At 39.7% G+C, this 16,322-nt stretch overlaps 1 protein-coding gene across 5 annotated transcripts in view; it reads right to left on the minus strand.

Annotated features, from left to right (window-relative positions):
- Positions 1 to 16,322, minus strand: part of LOC146486208 (uncharacterized) — a 38,529-nt gene continuing 22,207 nt past the window's right edge. For all 5 annotated transcript variants that reach the window (XM_085099255.1, XM_085099272.1, XM_085099246.1 and 2 more), the window contains 15 exons: positions 14,470 to 14,658; positions 13,057 to 13,401; positions 11,479 to 11,667; positions 10,392 to 10,514; positions 9,482 to 9,613; positions 8,962 to 9,072; positions 7,833 to 7,874; positions 6,968 to 7,115; positions 6,504 to 6,575; positions 5,532 to 5,603; positions 5,359 to 5,430; positions 4,640 to 4,711; positions 3,580 to 3,651; positions 3,416 to 3,487; positions 1 to 3,023 (listed from right to left, as the gene is read on the minus strand). In XM_085099255.1, the coding sequence (XP_084955381.1) occupies positions 1,907 to 3,023; positions 3,416 to 3,487; positions 3,580 to 3,651; positions 4,640 to 4,711; positions 5,359 to 5,430; positions 5,532 to 5,603; positions 6,504 to 6,575; positions 6,968 to 7,115; positions 7,833 to 7,874; positions 8,962 to 9,072; positions 9,482 to 9,613; positions 10,392 to 10,514; positions 11,479 to 11,667; positions 13,057 to 13,401; positions 14,470 to 14,658 (2,828 nt within the window). In that variant the 3' untranslated portion in view covers positions 1 to 1,906. The remainder of the gene's footprint in view (positions 3,024 to 3,415; positions 3,488 to 3,579; positions 3,652 to 4,639; positions 4,712 to 5,358; positions 5,431 to 5,531; positions 5,604 to 6,503; positions 6,576 to 6,967; positions 7,116 to 7,832; positions 7,875 to 8,961; positions 9,073 to 9,481; positions 9,614 to 10,391; positions 10,515 to 11,478; positions 11,668 to 13,056; positions 13,402 to 14,469; positions 14,659 to 16,322) is intronic.

The following is a 16,322-nucleotide window of genomic DNA, read 5'->3' on the forward strand; positions in this document are numbered from 1 at the left end:
CGGATGCTCTACCAATGAGCTACAGAAGAATCGTTGGAGCTAGCTAGGCTATTAAACTAGGTTAACATAACATCACAATTCTTTCAACACAAGTATTATATTTTGTAGCCGTTTAATCTATCAGTACATTCCACCGGTTATCCAATCAACCCTTTTAATTTTATGATATTTGAATGACACATTCTTAGGAGAATAAAATTACTAATTTCTCCGTAGCAAAATCCTCTAAACAGTAATGTGGTAAACGTCTACTGCACTGTTTCCTCGTCATCGCCTTTATCTCTTCTTAGTTTTTTAGAGGCTTTACAATTTTTTATGATTATTTTCCTTTGTTTCCTTTTCTTAACAGTAAGTAAAAACATAGGTCTAATGGTTTATTACCCTTGGCAGTTGGCAAAATTAACTGAAAACATTGATCGTTACATGGACTTAGCAACTTGCTAAGTCCATGTAACGATCAATGTTTTCAGTTAATTTTGCACTATCGTCTCTTGACACCAGTTTTAATGAAAACAGTACTATCACTTATAGCCTTTACTCCTTTGCATTTGCAGTGATCCAACTTGTCTGGGGTTTTCCAAAGTATTCCTTATTTTCAGTAGTTCAGTATTTTGTACTGAAACATTCTTAGCAGCTTTGTACTTCCATGAGGGCCACGGTATCAATGGGGTGGATACATTTATATTACGTTTGACAGTTAATATTTTGGCTTTTCTATGGCTAACGGTTAATTTCTCGTCTTACGGTTAACAGACATCTGAAAAAACAAAAAGGTCAACTGCTTTACTGAAAGTTCAAACATTAGTTTCCATTGTTGTAAAACACATTTTTAAGGTCTGTAGGTCTCTAACGACCTTTCCCGGATGAAAAAGATTGAAATAGGGTACATCAGACACTAGGAAAGACACAAAAGTCCTAATAAGCGATCTTGACGATCTCTAAAATGCAAATTGTGGATAGCAATTTTTTTACGATTAACCTTTTTTTTTTACGATTAACAGTTAAAATTTTCCATTTTTTACGCCTAACGACTAAACGTTTTTGGTCATTCTACGGCTAACGGTTAACCCCATTGAGACCTTCTTAATTTCATGGACAGCAGTGAGGTGAGATGCTCATTTGGCACTAAGCTCGAAGCTTGAACCCTATTTTTATTAATAGATAAAAATATATAATTTTCACATCCTATTTTTTAAAATTAACCTCGAATTTCCATTCCCACCCAGTAAGGCAAAAGTAAGGCAAAAGCGACAAAAATCAGACGTCTATTTCAGAAATCTAGTTTATAGCTATTTCGGACAAAAATAGTCCGACTTTAATTGTTTCAAACTGGAAATAACAGAACCTTTTTGTCACCGTACCTATATAACCTATAATAGCTGTTACCTGTTGCAAGTGAGTTACTACCTTCTCATTTTCAGTATAGGTGAACGCAGCGGCTAAATAAATCGATTGTCAATTGGTTTGCTAGTTTTATAAAGATTATAATTCTCCCTTGCACAATATTTCCAGCATCAAAAACTTGGGCTAAAAAGATCATTCAACTTGACACTTTTTTTTTCAGTTTAATTCTTCGTTTACTAACTGACGAGAGCATTGCGTTGCAAGTTGCACAGAAAACTCCGAATAACGCCTCGCAATAAAACATTGCTTTGTATGACAGCACCTCTAAAGCCAAACAGACGGACTCGATTTCATGCCTAGGGAAGTTGTGCTGCCTCGCTTTGGCTCGAAAGCAATATAGGGTTATCCCGAAAGTGGTGTGCACAGTTATAATTCTAGTTTCTGTTATTGTGTATAGCGATTCTTTAAAACCGGATCCAAGGCAGTGTGCCTCTTGAGTTTTCTGTCCTCCAGCCTGATTGATAACCTCTTAATACCATTTTAGCCTACACAGCTCTCAGTCTCACACGTCTGACTCCTTCATGTCACCGTTCAGTAGTTTTGTTTCGCCATTGGCATTAATAAGAGCTGTGCGCGCATGCGAAGAAGTCGTACTTCGGGAGTCGATGTACGAGTGGTCGGTGGCGTTCGTCAATCGACCTTTCTTATTCCGCTGTCGGACGGAGCCGCGAAATTTTCGACGAAAATTGGCGGTGGAAATCGTGTAAAGAATCGGATTTAATGCGGAGTTCAAAGGAAGAACGAAGACAGCTATCCATGCATACACTGACGGACTGGCTTCCATGCCCAGTAATGAAGCAATTCCAATAATTATGATCGGAATCCAGCAACTAAAATCTGTCAGTACAATAAACACCATTCTAGAACCAATGGATGATACAGCGGAGGTAGCACCGCTCATTTGGCTAGTGTTTTGAATCTTGAAAAACATGATGAGATAGAGAAAGAAGATTAGCATAAACGATGAAAAGTTCAAAGCTAAAAATAGAAAAACTGAGTACTCCCATCCAACTGGCTTGGTTGCGGTTAGATGCATTGGAAGACAAACGCCAGAGCGCGCGTAAAATTCTTTGAAGTAATCGATGCCCGTGAGAGGCACTCCGGCCAGAACAAAGGCGATTAGCCAGGTTAAAAATAGCGCAACGTATGCCCCGCGCACGCTCAGTCCAATATGTCTGAAGGGATGCACAATCGTGACATAACGATCCACAGTCATTATGGTTAAAATAAACACAGACGCCTCGCTGGATATTGTGGACAGGAATCCACTAAACTGGCACAAGGAACTGTTCTTCCAGCTGTCGTTGTATATGAAGTACCTTCCGCGATAGAAGACATCCACGGAAGCTATCATGATTAAGTAGATTCCCATCAAGAAATCCGCGATAGCCAGATTCAACAGCAACAGCGCATGCACTTTGTTGTCACTCTTGGTTTTTAGTCGCCATATAAGGACAAAGGCATTTCCGACCAATGCTATGCTTCCCAGAATCCATATGGAGAGCCTCAATGTGAGGTTGGCCATCAGATCGTTGCAGGACGAAAACAGGTCCTTAGGAGCGGAGCAGTTTGGGCCGGAAAGCTTGGCAATGCAGCAAAATTCAAATTTGTCGGCCTCTCTGAAAGAGAACATAATTATATAATATATATCGTGACACATAAACAAATAAATAAACAAACAAATAAATAAATGACACATATTATACAAAGAGATTTCAAGATGATAACAATAGATCCATTCACGCTGGAATTTATAAGATAACAAGATTACTTTTAAAGATGGTGGAAAATGCAAGTCTAGATTATATCCAGGATTTCTCTCCCGTTATAGGCATAACATTTTCCTGCGGTAGAGTTTTCGGCAGCCCCTTGGCGTGGAACGTCGAAAATCTAGGCCCCCTTTCATAATAAGCATATCACTTTTCACGAATAAAAACAGCTATTTCACGAAAGCAACATTTAACAAAGGGCTCTGCACTGTATATTTATCTGTCACAGCAACTATACTCACAGGTAGTTAAGTGATACACTGTCAAAGATGTCCAGCGGTAGCCGGTGCAAGTCTTTGTTGTTACCAAGGTAACTGGAGAAGAAATGATAGACAAGATAAGAAGAAAACAATAAAAATCTGTCGTACAAATCACATTACGAAATAAACATATTCATGGAACTCACAGGAATTGTAAAGACTCCATTCCACGGAAGGCTTCAGATGAAATTGAGTTAAGCTCCATGCTGCTTAAATTCCTATCGACATAAGAGCAAACAATACAATAAAAGCGTAAGAAAACACAATCATGACCACCCACGACTTGCTCCGATCTGGCCTCGTAGCTCAGTAGCCGTTAGGGCAACGGACGATGAATTCCGAAGGTCATCAGGTTACCAGCGCTAACGCTTAGTAGGAATTTAATGGGTTCTCTTAGCACTTTAACATGCACTATACAGACTTTTTTCTGGCTTTCCTTTCGCAACTGCTTAAGTTGCGTACTAACTGCGAGGATCCTTCTTCTATTTATTCATCTATCACGGGTATATTACAAACTCACAATATGACCAGCTCCCAATTGGCTTGATAGCTCATGCAGTTGGTAGAGCACTGCACTGGCATCGTAGAGGTCATGGGTTTGAATCCCTTTCAAGCCTGAATTTTTTTCAGGCTTTCTTTCGCAACTGCTTAAGTTGCGTACTAACTGCGAGGATCTTTTTTCTCTTTGAACTGCATTGTTAATTGCCTGATCCATCATTTGCTTACTATGAAGAAGATTGTACTGTACTCGTAGTCACCTACTGCAACTTTCGGATTAACCAATTAGAAGTAAATCCAAAACCAATCGTGACTTGGTTGCACACATTTTCCCGCGCTTGACGACCGTTTAGTTGTTCCTGCATTGTGCTCTGATTGGCTCGTTAGGTTGCACACGCTTCTTATGATTGGTTTTACAAGAAAACAGCCTTAACACGATGGGCCAATCAGTAATTCATGCACAAACATGTGACCTTGACCTAGCGCGGGAAAAATCCAACCGGTGTCAATTGCTGGAGACAAGTAACCAGTGAAATATCCAACCGGTCCCAACAGCGGGAAATTTGTAACGGCCGCCACAGACAGAAAGACGATTTAGGTAGCTTTGCTCCTGCGACTGAATTGGTAACTGCTCTGATTGGTTAGAAACTGATTCGTAGGTATTACTTTTGATCAAATAAAAAGAGCTTGTGATTGTGTACTACTCACAGAGTCCGCAGCTCTTTTAGTCCCTTGAATGCGCCTGCCTCTATCGTTTGAATCGGGTTACCAAGGAGACCGCTGTGAATGAGACACATCAACGCTGCAGTGAGTGTTGTAAACGTGTACTGTGGAATAGAGTCAGTTACCTAGCTTACACTACACAGGGACACCCAACCAGACCGTTTAAGCAAATTGAAATGTTTTCCCCTCTTTCCATGGATTTTGTGGCCTTTAAAAAAAAAATGTTTCCATAAGTTAGAGTCTAATCTGTTCTATCCTCCCATGCAGTCGTTTTTACGCATAGGGAGTCGTATTATCCTCCCCATCCTCCCCCCCCCCCTCACAAAAGGAGAATAATACGACTCCCCTAACCGGGTGGGAGGCTTCATCTGTTCGGGTGCTTTCGCTGAAAATTCGAATTGCAGAAATTTTAAGGGGACGGACTCTTACCCCTCGAATTTACTGACCTTTTTTCCTATTTTTCACGACAAATATTTCTCTGACACTTCGAAAATGAAAGGAATTGGTTTTCCAGATTATATCCCTGTGTGAAGTCGTACTTACGTAAGGTAAGGTGAGAGTTACTTACAGTAAACTTCACTTGTGTCCCCTCATGGTTACGAAAGTTTGAGCTTGCATTTTGCCGAAGAAAACTTTCGATTTACTTTCCAACTAACTCCGAATTTCTGAGGCGATTAATAACACTTCCTACGACATATACTTACAGGTTTGTAAGTGATGCTAGTCCCTCAAATGTTCCTGTCTTCAAGATGCGTAATTTATTTCGTTTTATTATCCTTAAAAGAGAACAACATAAAAATAAATCAATAAAATACGAGGAACGGCAGCAATAAAAAAAAATAGATCGTTAGTTGATTTGTGGCAAATATCTTCTTACAAATTCTTCAGTAGCTGTTGATTCTTGAACGAGTAGGGTTCTATATTCTTGATTTGATTTCCTTCCAGATCACTTCAAGAGAAATAAACACACAGATTATAAAATTTTACGCATTTTTCAGAGATAACCAGCGAACAATAATTCTAAAAAGCTTTAAAATACATTATGACATTGTATGGAATTTTTTTCCAAATTGAAGCTTAATTATCTCTATCTAATATTATTTTTGGATTTCACTAGCTTTCTCACGAAAAAAATGTACTTAACTTTAGACTTTTGATTCATTAGAAAATACAGCTATTTCAATTAACGTTGTTGGATTAAAATCAAGCTAAAAGACAAGACCGCAATGTTTTGTGGGATTATTTTTTAGGAATAATTTCATCAAAATCGTCCCTGCACGTGCAGGTCTTTGTACTGCTAATTGCAATCTATTGTTTTCTCCAGGCATGACTGATTTTGATGAATTTATTCATAAAAATCCCACGTAAAGTTTCGGTCTTGCCTTTTAGCTTCATGCTTTGAACCGACAACGTTAGTTGAAATGACTGCCGTATACCAGTGTCTTATATTCCTGACTTCGCAGTCTACTGTTTCTGCAGGCCGACGCAGCAGCCGTTAGCCTATACTCGATCCCTCGGCAGAAAAACTGTTCCGTCGATTGCTCGTGATTAGCCTCATATTACATCTTGCTAGACCACCAGAAGTCCCGTATTTTTCTTCGGAATAGGAAAGCGACATAACCACGCGAGTCCGCGCGAAAACTCCTGCCCTCCACGCGTGGCGTTTCCTCGCAGGAGGCAATTTTGCACGCGCCAGAGAGATTCTCTTGCTTTATTATCCCTAAGAAAGATGAGGGACTACTTGCAGTTTATACCTTTCGTAAGCATTGGATAGTTGTCTTTGTCGTACTTTCGGTTGACATAAGACTATCGGTTAAGCTTTGAATGAGCCTGCTTTATTTCAACTTACATTTTTTCAAGATATCTGTATCTCACAAAACTCAACCTCCTAATTTCTGTAATTTTCTTTCCTTGTATCATCCTGTTTAAAAAGGGGAGATAAGAAACGCTTAAGACACTGATAACAAGACACACCATTATTACGAAGCTGTACTATGTACCAAAGGGGGTACCCCTTAACTTTACAACTTACAAAGTATTTTTGTAATTGGTGACATTTATACCAACGTTAGAGTGGTGTAATGTGAGGTTACTTACTAGTATGTACTCTCGAGAGGGATATTGCAATTGGTTGGTATTCCTGTAAGATGACCTACAAAAACATGCATTCTTTGCAGGAAACTTCTTGGTGACCCTGTGAGGTGATTAGGTTGGCAGTCCCTTTAGGCAACTTACAAGATCGTAATATTCACTGGGATATAGGTTGGTCTCCCTGTGAGGTGATTAGGTTGGCAGTCCGCTTAGGCAACTTACAAGATGGTAATCTTGGCTGGGAGATAAGTCGGTATCCCAGCGAGGTCTTTCCTGTTACACTTCGCCAGTGACCCCACTTTGACGGGTATTTTATTTCCAAGAGTAGCTTCCCATCCATCTTTGACACAGTGGCTCGTCCAGCTGCAAGCTGAAATAAAACAAAACTCATTCAGTTTTCGACGCATGAAATGAATATGGCTGGCGAATGTCCGGTGTTTACCAAAGATTTGCCATTGCTTTGGAAGATTTTCGAGTAAAGGGCGAATATTGTCGACAATTGGTGAAGCGTATCCGAAAAGGCCATTTCCGAGTTTCTTTGGACCTCATTATGAAAGCGAGGCAAAGCATATGAAAACTTAATTTTGTTTGCATATGAATGAACACTAATTTTCATGTGAAAAGATGTACACTTAGCCTCGCTTTCATAATGAGGTCCAAGGCAACTTGGAAATGGCCCGTTCAGTTGACGGATTGGTTATTGGAGCGAAAGAAAAGGGAAGTGATTATTATACAATTATCAACTTGAAGAGACAATTCGTGTCCTAAAACTCTAACTTTTTTGTTCATTGTAAGTGGAGTATTAAAACCATATACAGGTGTTAAACAGATCTTCAAAAGCGGGGGCAGCTCTAGTGAAAACTATTACTAGTTATACAATTATCAACTTGAAGAGACAATTCGTGTCCTAAAACTCTAACTTTTTTGTTCATTGTAAGTGGAGTATTCTAAGCAAAGTATTGTAAGTCGTGTAGCGTTAGTGGTGTTATTTACGTGTTTACAACTGTGTTACTGCTTAATAATAATAATAATAATAAAAATAAAAGTTCAAAAAAAAACAACAACAACAACAACAACTCTATTTTACCTCCTTTGCTTACATCAAAGTTGTAAGGACAGCCATCCCGTTCTAAAGGAGAAAAAATGACGAGTTTTATTTAATTGTGTAATTAAGTTTCGATGTAACGCGCGCGTTGTTTGGTTGAAACAGTATGCTTTATCAGAGTACAGATGCACGGAGCTATAGTGTCACGCCATCAGCCCGTTTGTGAAATGCCTGGACTTCTCTCTCGGTTTTTTATTTTTTTTGACCCAGACATCTTATCCACATAACCTAAAAAACGCAAACGAGCTCTTAGCTTCAATGACAAGTTTCCGAAGAAGTTAGCGATGAAAACACAGAGCCAAGTAGAAAACAAAAACAAATTAACAGAGATTTGCACACATGTCAACCGCCGGAACTGACGAAATTACAACGAAGGCTGAGACGAAAAACCTCAAAGATAACACAAAATGGGCAGCTCAAGTTTTTGAACGATAGATGTAAAAATGTCATAGGCTTATTAAAGTACAGTGTTAAAAGCTCAAATACGGTAAACGCTCGCTAGCCATGTTTTCGTATAAAAAAATCAAACAAAAAATTGAGAAAACTGAAAATTTAATTAGCTTGAGAATGCACACATATATAAGCTTACAAGAGCTGGTAGGCAATAAGTCAGTCAGTCAGTCAGTCAGTCAGTCAGTCAGTCAGTCAGTCAGTCAGTCAGTCAGTCAGTCAGTCCGTCCGTCAGTCAGTCAGTCCGTCCGTCCGTCCGTCAATCAGTCAGTCAGTCAACGTTAGCTAGTAGCTAGCTAGCTAGTAGGCAATCACTCAGTCTGTCAGTCACTCAACCAGTCAGTCAGTCAGTCAGTCAGTCAGTCAGTCAGTCAGTCAAGGAGACAGCATTCAGTGGGTCAGTCAGCCAGTCGGTTGGTTGGCCTGCCTGTCAGCCGTCCAGCTTCCCAGTTAGTCAGTCAGCCAGTCAGTCAGTCAGTCAGTCAGTCAGTCAGTCAGTCAGTCAGTAAGTCAGTAAGTCAGTAAGTCAGTAGTAAGTCCGTAAGTCAGTCAGTCAGTCAGACAGTCAGTCAGTCAGCCAGTTTGCCACTTACTCTATGACTCAATATCAATCGGTAAATAAATACTAAAGCGAGCACGACACAATAAATTGCCATGTTACCGTCGCTCCTATCTCCACAGTCGTCTTTGCCATCACATCGCCAGTAATCCGGGACACACAAATTGTTTGAACACTTGAACCAGTTGCTAAAGTTACACGGTTTGTCAGGATCTGTGAAAATTAAGGCATCTTATAATTACTTCTTTGACTCACTGGCAGTGGTCGCGCGCGTTCAATGACAGACTGAACTTATTGTAACAATCAGGATAAAAGGTACAGAAAGCAAATGGGCGCATATCAACGGGCTCTGCGACCGATTTAGATATGATTGATTGACGTATTAATGCCCGGTTAGACTAGGCTTTCACTGGGTGACGAAATAAGCTCAAAGTGAGACGGACACAATATTGTAAATAACACATTCGATCAGGGCATCCTTGCGCGCGAGAATTTCATTGAATGGAAGACATCGCAAGAAGTGCACACAAGCAGTAACCAAAAAGAGTGACAAGTATACTCGTGCCCAGGGCTTTCCTTGCGTTCTGGAGTTTAATTAAGCCAATGCGTAGATTTTGCTCACCTTGTGTTGTTGTTCCATTGCAGCGGTTTTCGTAGTTACAGTTTCTGTTCAACATGAAACCCACCGTTCTTTTCTTGTTCGGCATTTTCAAGGTGTAGTATACTATGCATCTGTCAGAGTTTATCATAGGCGCTGTAAGACAAACGCAAGACGAATATTTTATTAGTTTAATTGCTTTCTAAGATAAGGAGGCTTTTTAGTGTTTTCGTCCAGTTTGCCGTTGGAAAATCAATCTAGAATGAGAAAGCCAAGAAATTAAAAGTTTGTGAGGATTGTTAGATAGGTTATGTTTCTCAGTTAGAAGTCGTGTTACAACCTAATTTTTATGAATGACTCTAAGGTTGCGTTCAAATGACCGTATTCCGGAATAAGAATATAAGAGAAATAGCTACTAATTTTATCTTTTTAAGTGACTTGGAAAGCCGTTTCCGCAAACTTTCGCTGACACATGATAATTTAAGAGCCGTTCCGTACTCCAAGAACTCCTAAAACCTCTTATGAGGGATTTTTCTGTCATCGTTTTATTATTTTACTTCTATCCCGGAATAGGGTCAATTGAACGCACCCTAAATGATAGTTACAAACGTTTACGTTAGTAGAAAGAATAAAGGAAAGATTAGGCAAGAGCATAAAAAGCTGATATTTTGATTTATTTATGGTAGTTTATGTTGCAATTTTCACTCATAATCCATCCATCGGTCCTCACAGGTACATATTCCCCATAAATTACCAGCTTTTAAGCAATGATGTCTCAAAATCGTTTCTGGTCTCGCTTCAATGAATGTTGTAGCCACTGCTCCCGAGAAACACTGGACTAGCTAAGAAGACAACAACGCCATGAATTTCCGAAATACTGTTATCATGCATGTGGCTATATTTTATCCTGGAAAAGTGTTTAAGTTTCACTTACGACAATCCATTTCGTCTGATTCATCAGCACACTCCGCATGCCCATCGCAGCGATTGTTTATGTCGATACATTGTTTCCACCAGTGATAGTTCTTGCATTCAAACTTCCCAGCACCACACGAGACTAAATTATAATAAAACGTTTTTAGTTACCATAAGAGATTTCATACATAAAGTCTTCTTACGTATTCAAGTCTTTCTACCACGAACAACAACAACTACCTAGTAAATATAAAGGAAATTAATTAACTTAATCATAGTATCGCTGTTTTGGTTGCCCCGCGATTTTACGGCGACACTTAGATCTCGAGTAAAACTGTGAACTTTAGTTAATCTCTTTCTCACTTGATCCTTTATGTGTGCCTAGAGGCACATAGCACGGTAAAGGCTAAGTTATCTTTTTGCCTCAGTATATTGGTGTTGATGTTCTTTCGATCGCTCGTTAATTTTTGTCGCACCTTAATGTCTTCCTTTCTAAAGAAATCACCTGTACATAATTTGTCACGCAGGCCACAAGCATACAAGGTATCAAAGTGCACTTTGAGGAAAAACCTGAGTCCTTCCCTACACGAGCCTGATTCCCGAGCTAAAGTCGAAACCATAGACCCTATGACATTTTAACATTTTTTGGCTGCATTTAAATTAACGCTACTAAACTCTTTCAAGCCAGGTAAGATATCCTTTAGATTTTGAACTGAAGAACGAGGTTAGTTGGGATAATTTGAATGTAAACAAAAGAATATTAAAATGCCAGCCATTTTTGCATGGGGCCTAATCAAACCAGTGGGATGCTTTAACCACAGAATATAGAGATTTAAAATCGCGTTTACGACAAACGGGAGATTCGCCTTAATGTTTCTTTTTTTTAAGAAATGAGTAATTCATAGATGAGAATAGGGCAAATTCTGGCCTTTAAGGCTAGTGCAAAGCGGCTCAATTTTGCTGAGAAACTGAAAACAGTGAGCGGCAAATGAAGGACAAACATGGTCACGTGGTCATATCTGCCGTTAGTCGTAAACGTAATCCAAAATTTCTCTAATACAAGGAAGGAGGGTGGCTTGAGTTCAGTTTGGTCAGTAGATACAAACCGTTCTCTGAGACGCAAAGTCCTCTCTTTTTGTCCTTGTCATAGTTAGACGTAACAGAACACCATGGATCGCTTATCGAAGCATCTTCTTGCTGGGTGCAGTCATAGTAGAGCTTTCCTTTGTACGTGAAGGGGAAAACACAACATGCGCCATCGCCATTCCCACCGTACGAACGAACACTACAGTCTCCTGAAAAGAGTAGAGACAGACGTGAATGGAGGTAATTTAACAATAGAGAGGATTTTAAGAAAGATTAAAGGGGCGACCTACGCCGTTTGCAACGTCTTACATGGTTGGTCGAGAGGACAAAAGAACGAACAACAGAGCAATGCTCCCAACCCTAAAAACAATGCAGCTTCACTTATCAGGGTCCTTCGAAAATAGAGCTTTTGAAAGGTGCAGGTCTTCTGAGAAGATCCTTTGAGAAGGGGGGAGGGGGAGGAGAAGGAAGTGACGGGGAGGGGGGAGGGGGGTGAAAGACTCCCACATAGCGTACACCAGGATGCTCGTTTTACTTTATTGGGGATTGAATTTTCTTGTTTTGTTTGTTTTTCTTTTGATTAACATGCTAAACATTGTTATTATTTGCTTTCGAAATATTTTGCGGTAACATTTTCACAGACACGATGTCATCTCGTAAGCGCAATTTTGAAAACTGGAGGCATAATTTGTGAATTCGAGCACAAGTTTGGCATAATTTGACAAAACTGGGAGCGATGCTAGAAACATAATATGCCAATTTTGGAAGCACAGTCCGCCAAGGACTATTCTGACCCGAGACAAGGTGATGAGCACCACAGCCAGCGTGATCTTACCAGCCAGGACTCCAAAGAAGACAGCTAGCCTGGGATAGAGTTCAGATTTAGACTGTAAAACAGTCTGTAATTGGTCACGAGTTCGTCGAGAAAATCGGGGCGGTACTGAAACGGACGTGAAAATTACGAGTGGAGGTTTGGGGAGGAACACGGTTTTCTTTCTCGCCTATCTGGTTTCCTGATATTTTTGAGGCTCCCGCGCGAGCTAATTGAAGCTTCCAGGTTCTATAGGCGAATCTTTGCTGACGTCATTGTTTACATTTTTCCTCATTAGCATACGACTTAACTCATAGAAGCCGTGGTCGTATATATGAACTAAATGCAAACGTTGAAAGAGCTGATAAAGTTGAGCAATTTGTGCAATTTTCAGCTCTTTGCAAGCAATATTGAAGGAAATATCAGCCATAAAAAACTGTGAAATTGCTGGGTGGCAAAAAAAGTTAATGAGCCATACATTCTCTTTAACATTTCGAGTTTTTAGAGCGGAATTTCTCCGAAACCATTCGATGTATTGGGCTCAAAGTTTCAGAGAAAACTTAAACTGTTATGCCCTTTCAATATTCAGAGTTTTATTTATTAGCGTGAGCAGATAGTGATAAGTTTATGTTAATGAGGCAAAAAGTGTAAACAAAGATTTGCCTATTCGCCCATTACATACTGACATCACTACTAAAGAAAAACAAGAGAAAAAAAGCAACAACAAAAAAGAAAACAAACATTTTGCATTCTAGCTTAGATATAAATCTGCTAATCTAACACTTACCGGAATCATAATAAGCACGGAAACCTTTGAATTGATCACCACGAACCGATTTGAATTCCACCAACATCTTATTTCCACTTGACCGCACCCCCGTCGGTAGGTCACTACCACAGAATGTCCCCAGAGAGGGGTCGGTATCATTGAGTCCATCGTACACCCGCACGTGCGCATGCTCACACATGCTGCTGTTTTCTAAATCAAAGTCTGTAAAATTTAGTGTGATGTGATTGGCAGAATCAACAGATATTTTCCAGGAACACGTAACGTTACTTTTGTAGTTATGTGGGAAGTTAGATGAAGAAATAACTCCAGCCACTTGTGTTCGTAAACCACCGCAGCTGTAACCTACAAAAAAAAGTGAACCGTAAATGATGGGAAATCGTCATTTGATGAGACCTTGACGAAAAAAGGACCCTGTTTTAGGAAATCCTTTCGGAAGACTTCAGGTAAGTTTCTTTTTCGTCCGATGATAACGCGAAAGTGTCAGTGGGGGAGGGGGAGAGTCATCTTTTTGCGGTTTACGTGACCGGTATATCCCGTACTAAACTCGTACTACGACAGAACCTGGAGCCAGATTCACGAGGCCTTCCTAAGTTAAGGTAGACATGTTTGCTCACAATAGTGTATTGTTAGTCCATCAATAGAATGTTGTTAAGAAAAATACTTAGGATACATATTAACCTAGGAAACCTTCGTAAATCTGGTCCCTGGAGGTCAAAAATGAAAAAATTTTGCCGCTGCTCCTAAGTGAAATTCCCTCCAGAGATAGATAGATAGATAGATAAATAGATAAATAGATAAATAGATAGATAGTTTATTTAAAATCACATTGCGGCCTAAAGGCTGAATTACGTAATTATCTACTAATATTAAAAATTAAAAATTAAACTTAATTACAGAAACAATAGAAAAAATAGAAAAATGTAAATATGTCTCATCAAAGATACTAAAAACTAGAAACCACAGCCCAGATAAATTTTAGCTAAATTTCAAGTTAAATTTCCTCGACATAGCAAATATAAATGTATTCTTAGTTCTATCAGTACGAAGCCGTGGCATATTAATGCTTGGAGTATGGACATCTTCTCTGAAGTTACGCATTTACCCTTGACAAAACTTGTGATGATGATGATGATGATGATGATGATCATCATCATCATCATCGTGTCCTTCTGTCTTAAATTGTAACTGTTGCTACACAAGTGAGACAAACCGAATATGACAACAATGTGTTAATTTCAACAACCACCCTGACAACTAACCCTTAAAAAGATGAGCTGACAGTGCACCCTAAACTTACACTAGATGTAACAGAAACCAGGAGTCATAAGCAGGGATTATGGCTCCTGCAGAAACTTATTCAGTCCTATTACCATTAGTAGTAAAAACTGTATAACTGATCGTTCAACTTACTGTTTCTAAGGCAACGGTACTTGACGCTACTCTCGCCGTGAAGAGTTTCTGGAAAGCACCAGGGGACTCGCCAATGTTTGTCCCAGTCCTCCTCGGTCACGCTCGCTATGCATTCGGTATATGTTCGCTTATTGTACACAAAGGGCAGCTTGCAGCACTTGTTATTTTCTGTCACAAACGGACACGATTCTGGCGATTAGAAAAAGAAATGGTACAAAACGCAGTAGTAAGTTGTTTATTTTTAGTGTTTGTTTGGTAAGCTACAGTATTACAAAAGCAAACGAAACGGACGTCAACGACGTTGACATACATGATGTCATGCAGTTCACAAGCAAAGGGCAAGATGTCTATCCCTCAGACGAGAAAACTCTGTTTAAATATTGCCATTAATTGTCAAGGGAGCTCTATCTCTCGTCAGTCATGGTACTACTTAAGCTACTTTCAGAAGTGTATTGAGATTGTTGTTGTTGTTGAGACAGGAGACATTTAAAGGGTTACAAGAGCAACTGGGCAATCTGGGGGTTTGCATGGTCAACGCCGCATCATTGCAATGCGAAAAATATATCAGTCAGTCACTTCAATGATAATAACACCTTCGAACAGTGAATACAGCAATCCCTCAATACTCTCCGCCTCCATCCCTAGTGGCAGAAAGCGATTACAGCCGATATGTATACAGCTGTACTCGCAGGCTAATGTCCACTTTGTTGTTATTTATTGTAGACTCTTTTTTTCTCCGACATTTTTGTCGAGTTCTTCTTCTTCTTCTTTTGTTTTTTCGAATTATCTATTCGACGCTGTTTTCTTTCAGTTGCTGGTCAAGAAGGCCGCAGGTATACGAGCCGACAGATGGGGAACAGGGATGGCGCAGTGGTGAGAACACTCGCCTCCCACCAATGTGGCCCATGTTCGATTGTGGGTTGAGTTTGTTGTTGGTTCTCGTCCTTGCTCCTAGAGGTTCTTTTCCAGATATTCCGGTTTTCCCTTCTCTATCGTTCAAAATCCCAATTCGATCTGGATTACTGTCAAGCACTTTATCATGAGCCTCTGGCTCGGGAGATTGCGCAAGCATTCACTGTGTTATTGACGTTATTGACTTTACTTCCTTTTACTTTCACCGCGTGCTGAAAACACGACTCCGACATCACTTCACATGTATAAGCAAAAAAGCCGCTTTTACAAGTGTGGTTTCAAAAAAACCTTGACAATTTTTAATATTTTTTTGTTCTAAATTAACCGATTGTGATATACTCGAGTAATATATACATGGGCATTGCTTTCTCAAGCGTCGTTATTGGTTCTCAAAGATCCAACTATTAAAAGCCCTTTCGCAAAGTGCGCCACGGCCAAAAACAAGGATTTGCAATCTGATTTTGTACGTGGAAAACTATTAGCTTGAACCCTTTACAGAACTCTTCATCATAAATTCCAAGATTTGGTGAAAATATTTGAAGGTTATTTTCAACACATTGTAACACTACCCAAATATGGTCAAGGTGCACTGAATATTCGGCGTCCGTAGTCAACAGTTATCCTGCGATATACGTAATTTTGTGTGTTGGGGAGAATATGGCAAAATAAAGATCGTCTTCCGCTTTTGTGCAATAAAACTGTGCTTTGTTATCAATGTGTTGAATAATAAAACAATTACCCTGCTCAATCGTGAGGAATATCCCCTGTGTTAGCCAACTGCCCCCTACGGCCTCGTAGGCTAAGTATCAGGCGATATTCCGCGCGATTTCGCAGGACAATTGTTAAAGGGGAAGTGTCACGCAAATTTGCTGTCATTTCAAAACCCAAAAATGTTTCTCTGTCAGCAGAAACAACGAAAAAATTGTCAACTTTGTTATAAA

This window comes from Pavona decussata, unplaced genomic scaffold (assembly GCF_977016875.1).
Source record: "Pavona decussata unplaced genomic scaffold, jaPavDecu1.1 SCAFFOLD_21, whole genome shotgun sequence".
Lineage (NCBI taxonomy): Eukaryota > Metazoa > Cnidaria > Anthozoa > Scleractinia > Agariciidae > Pavona > Pavona decussata.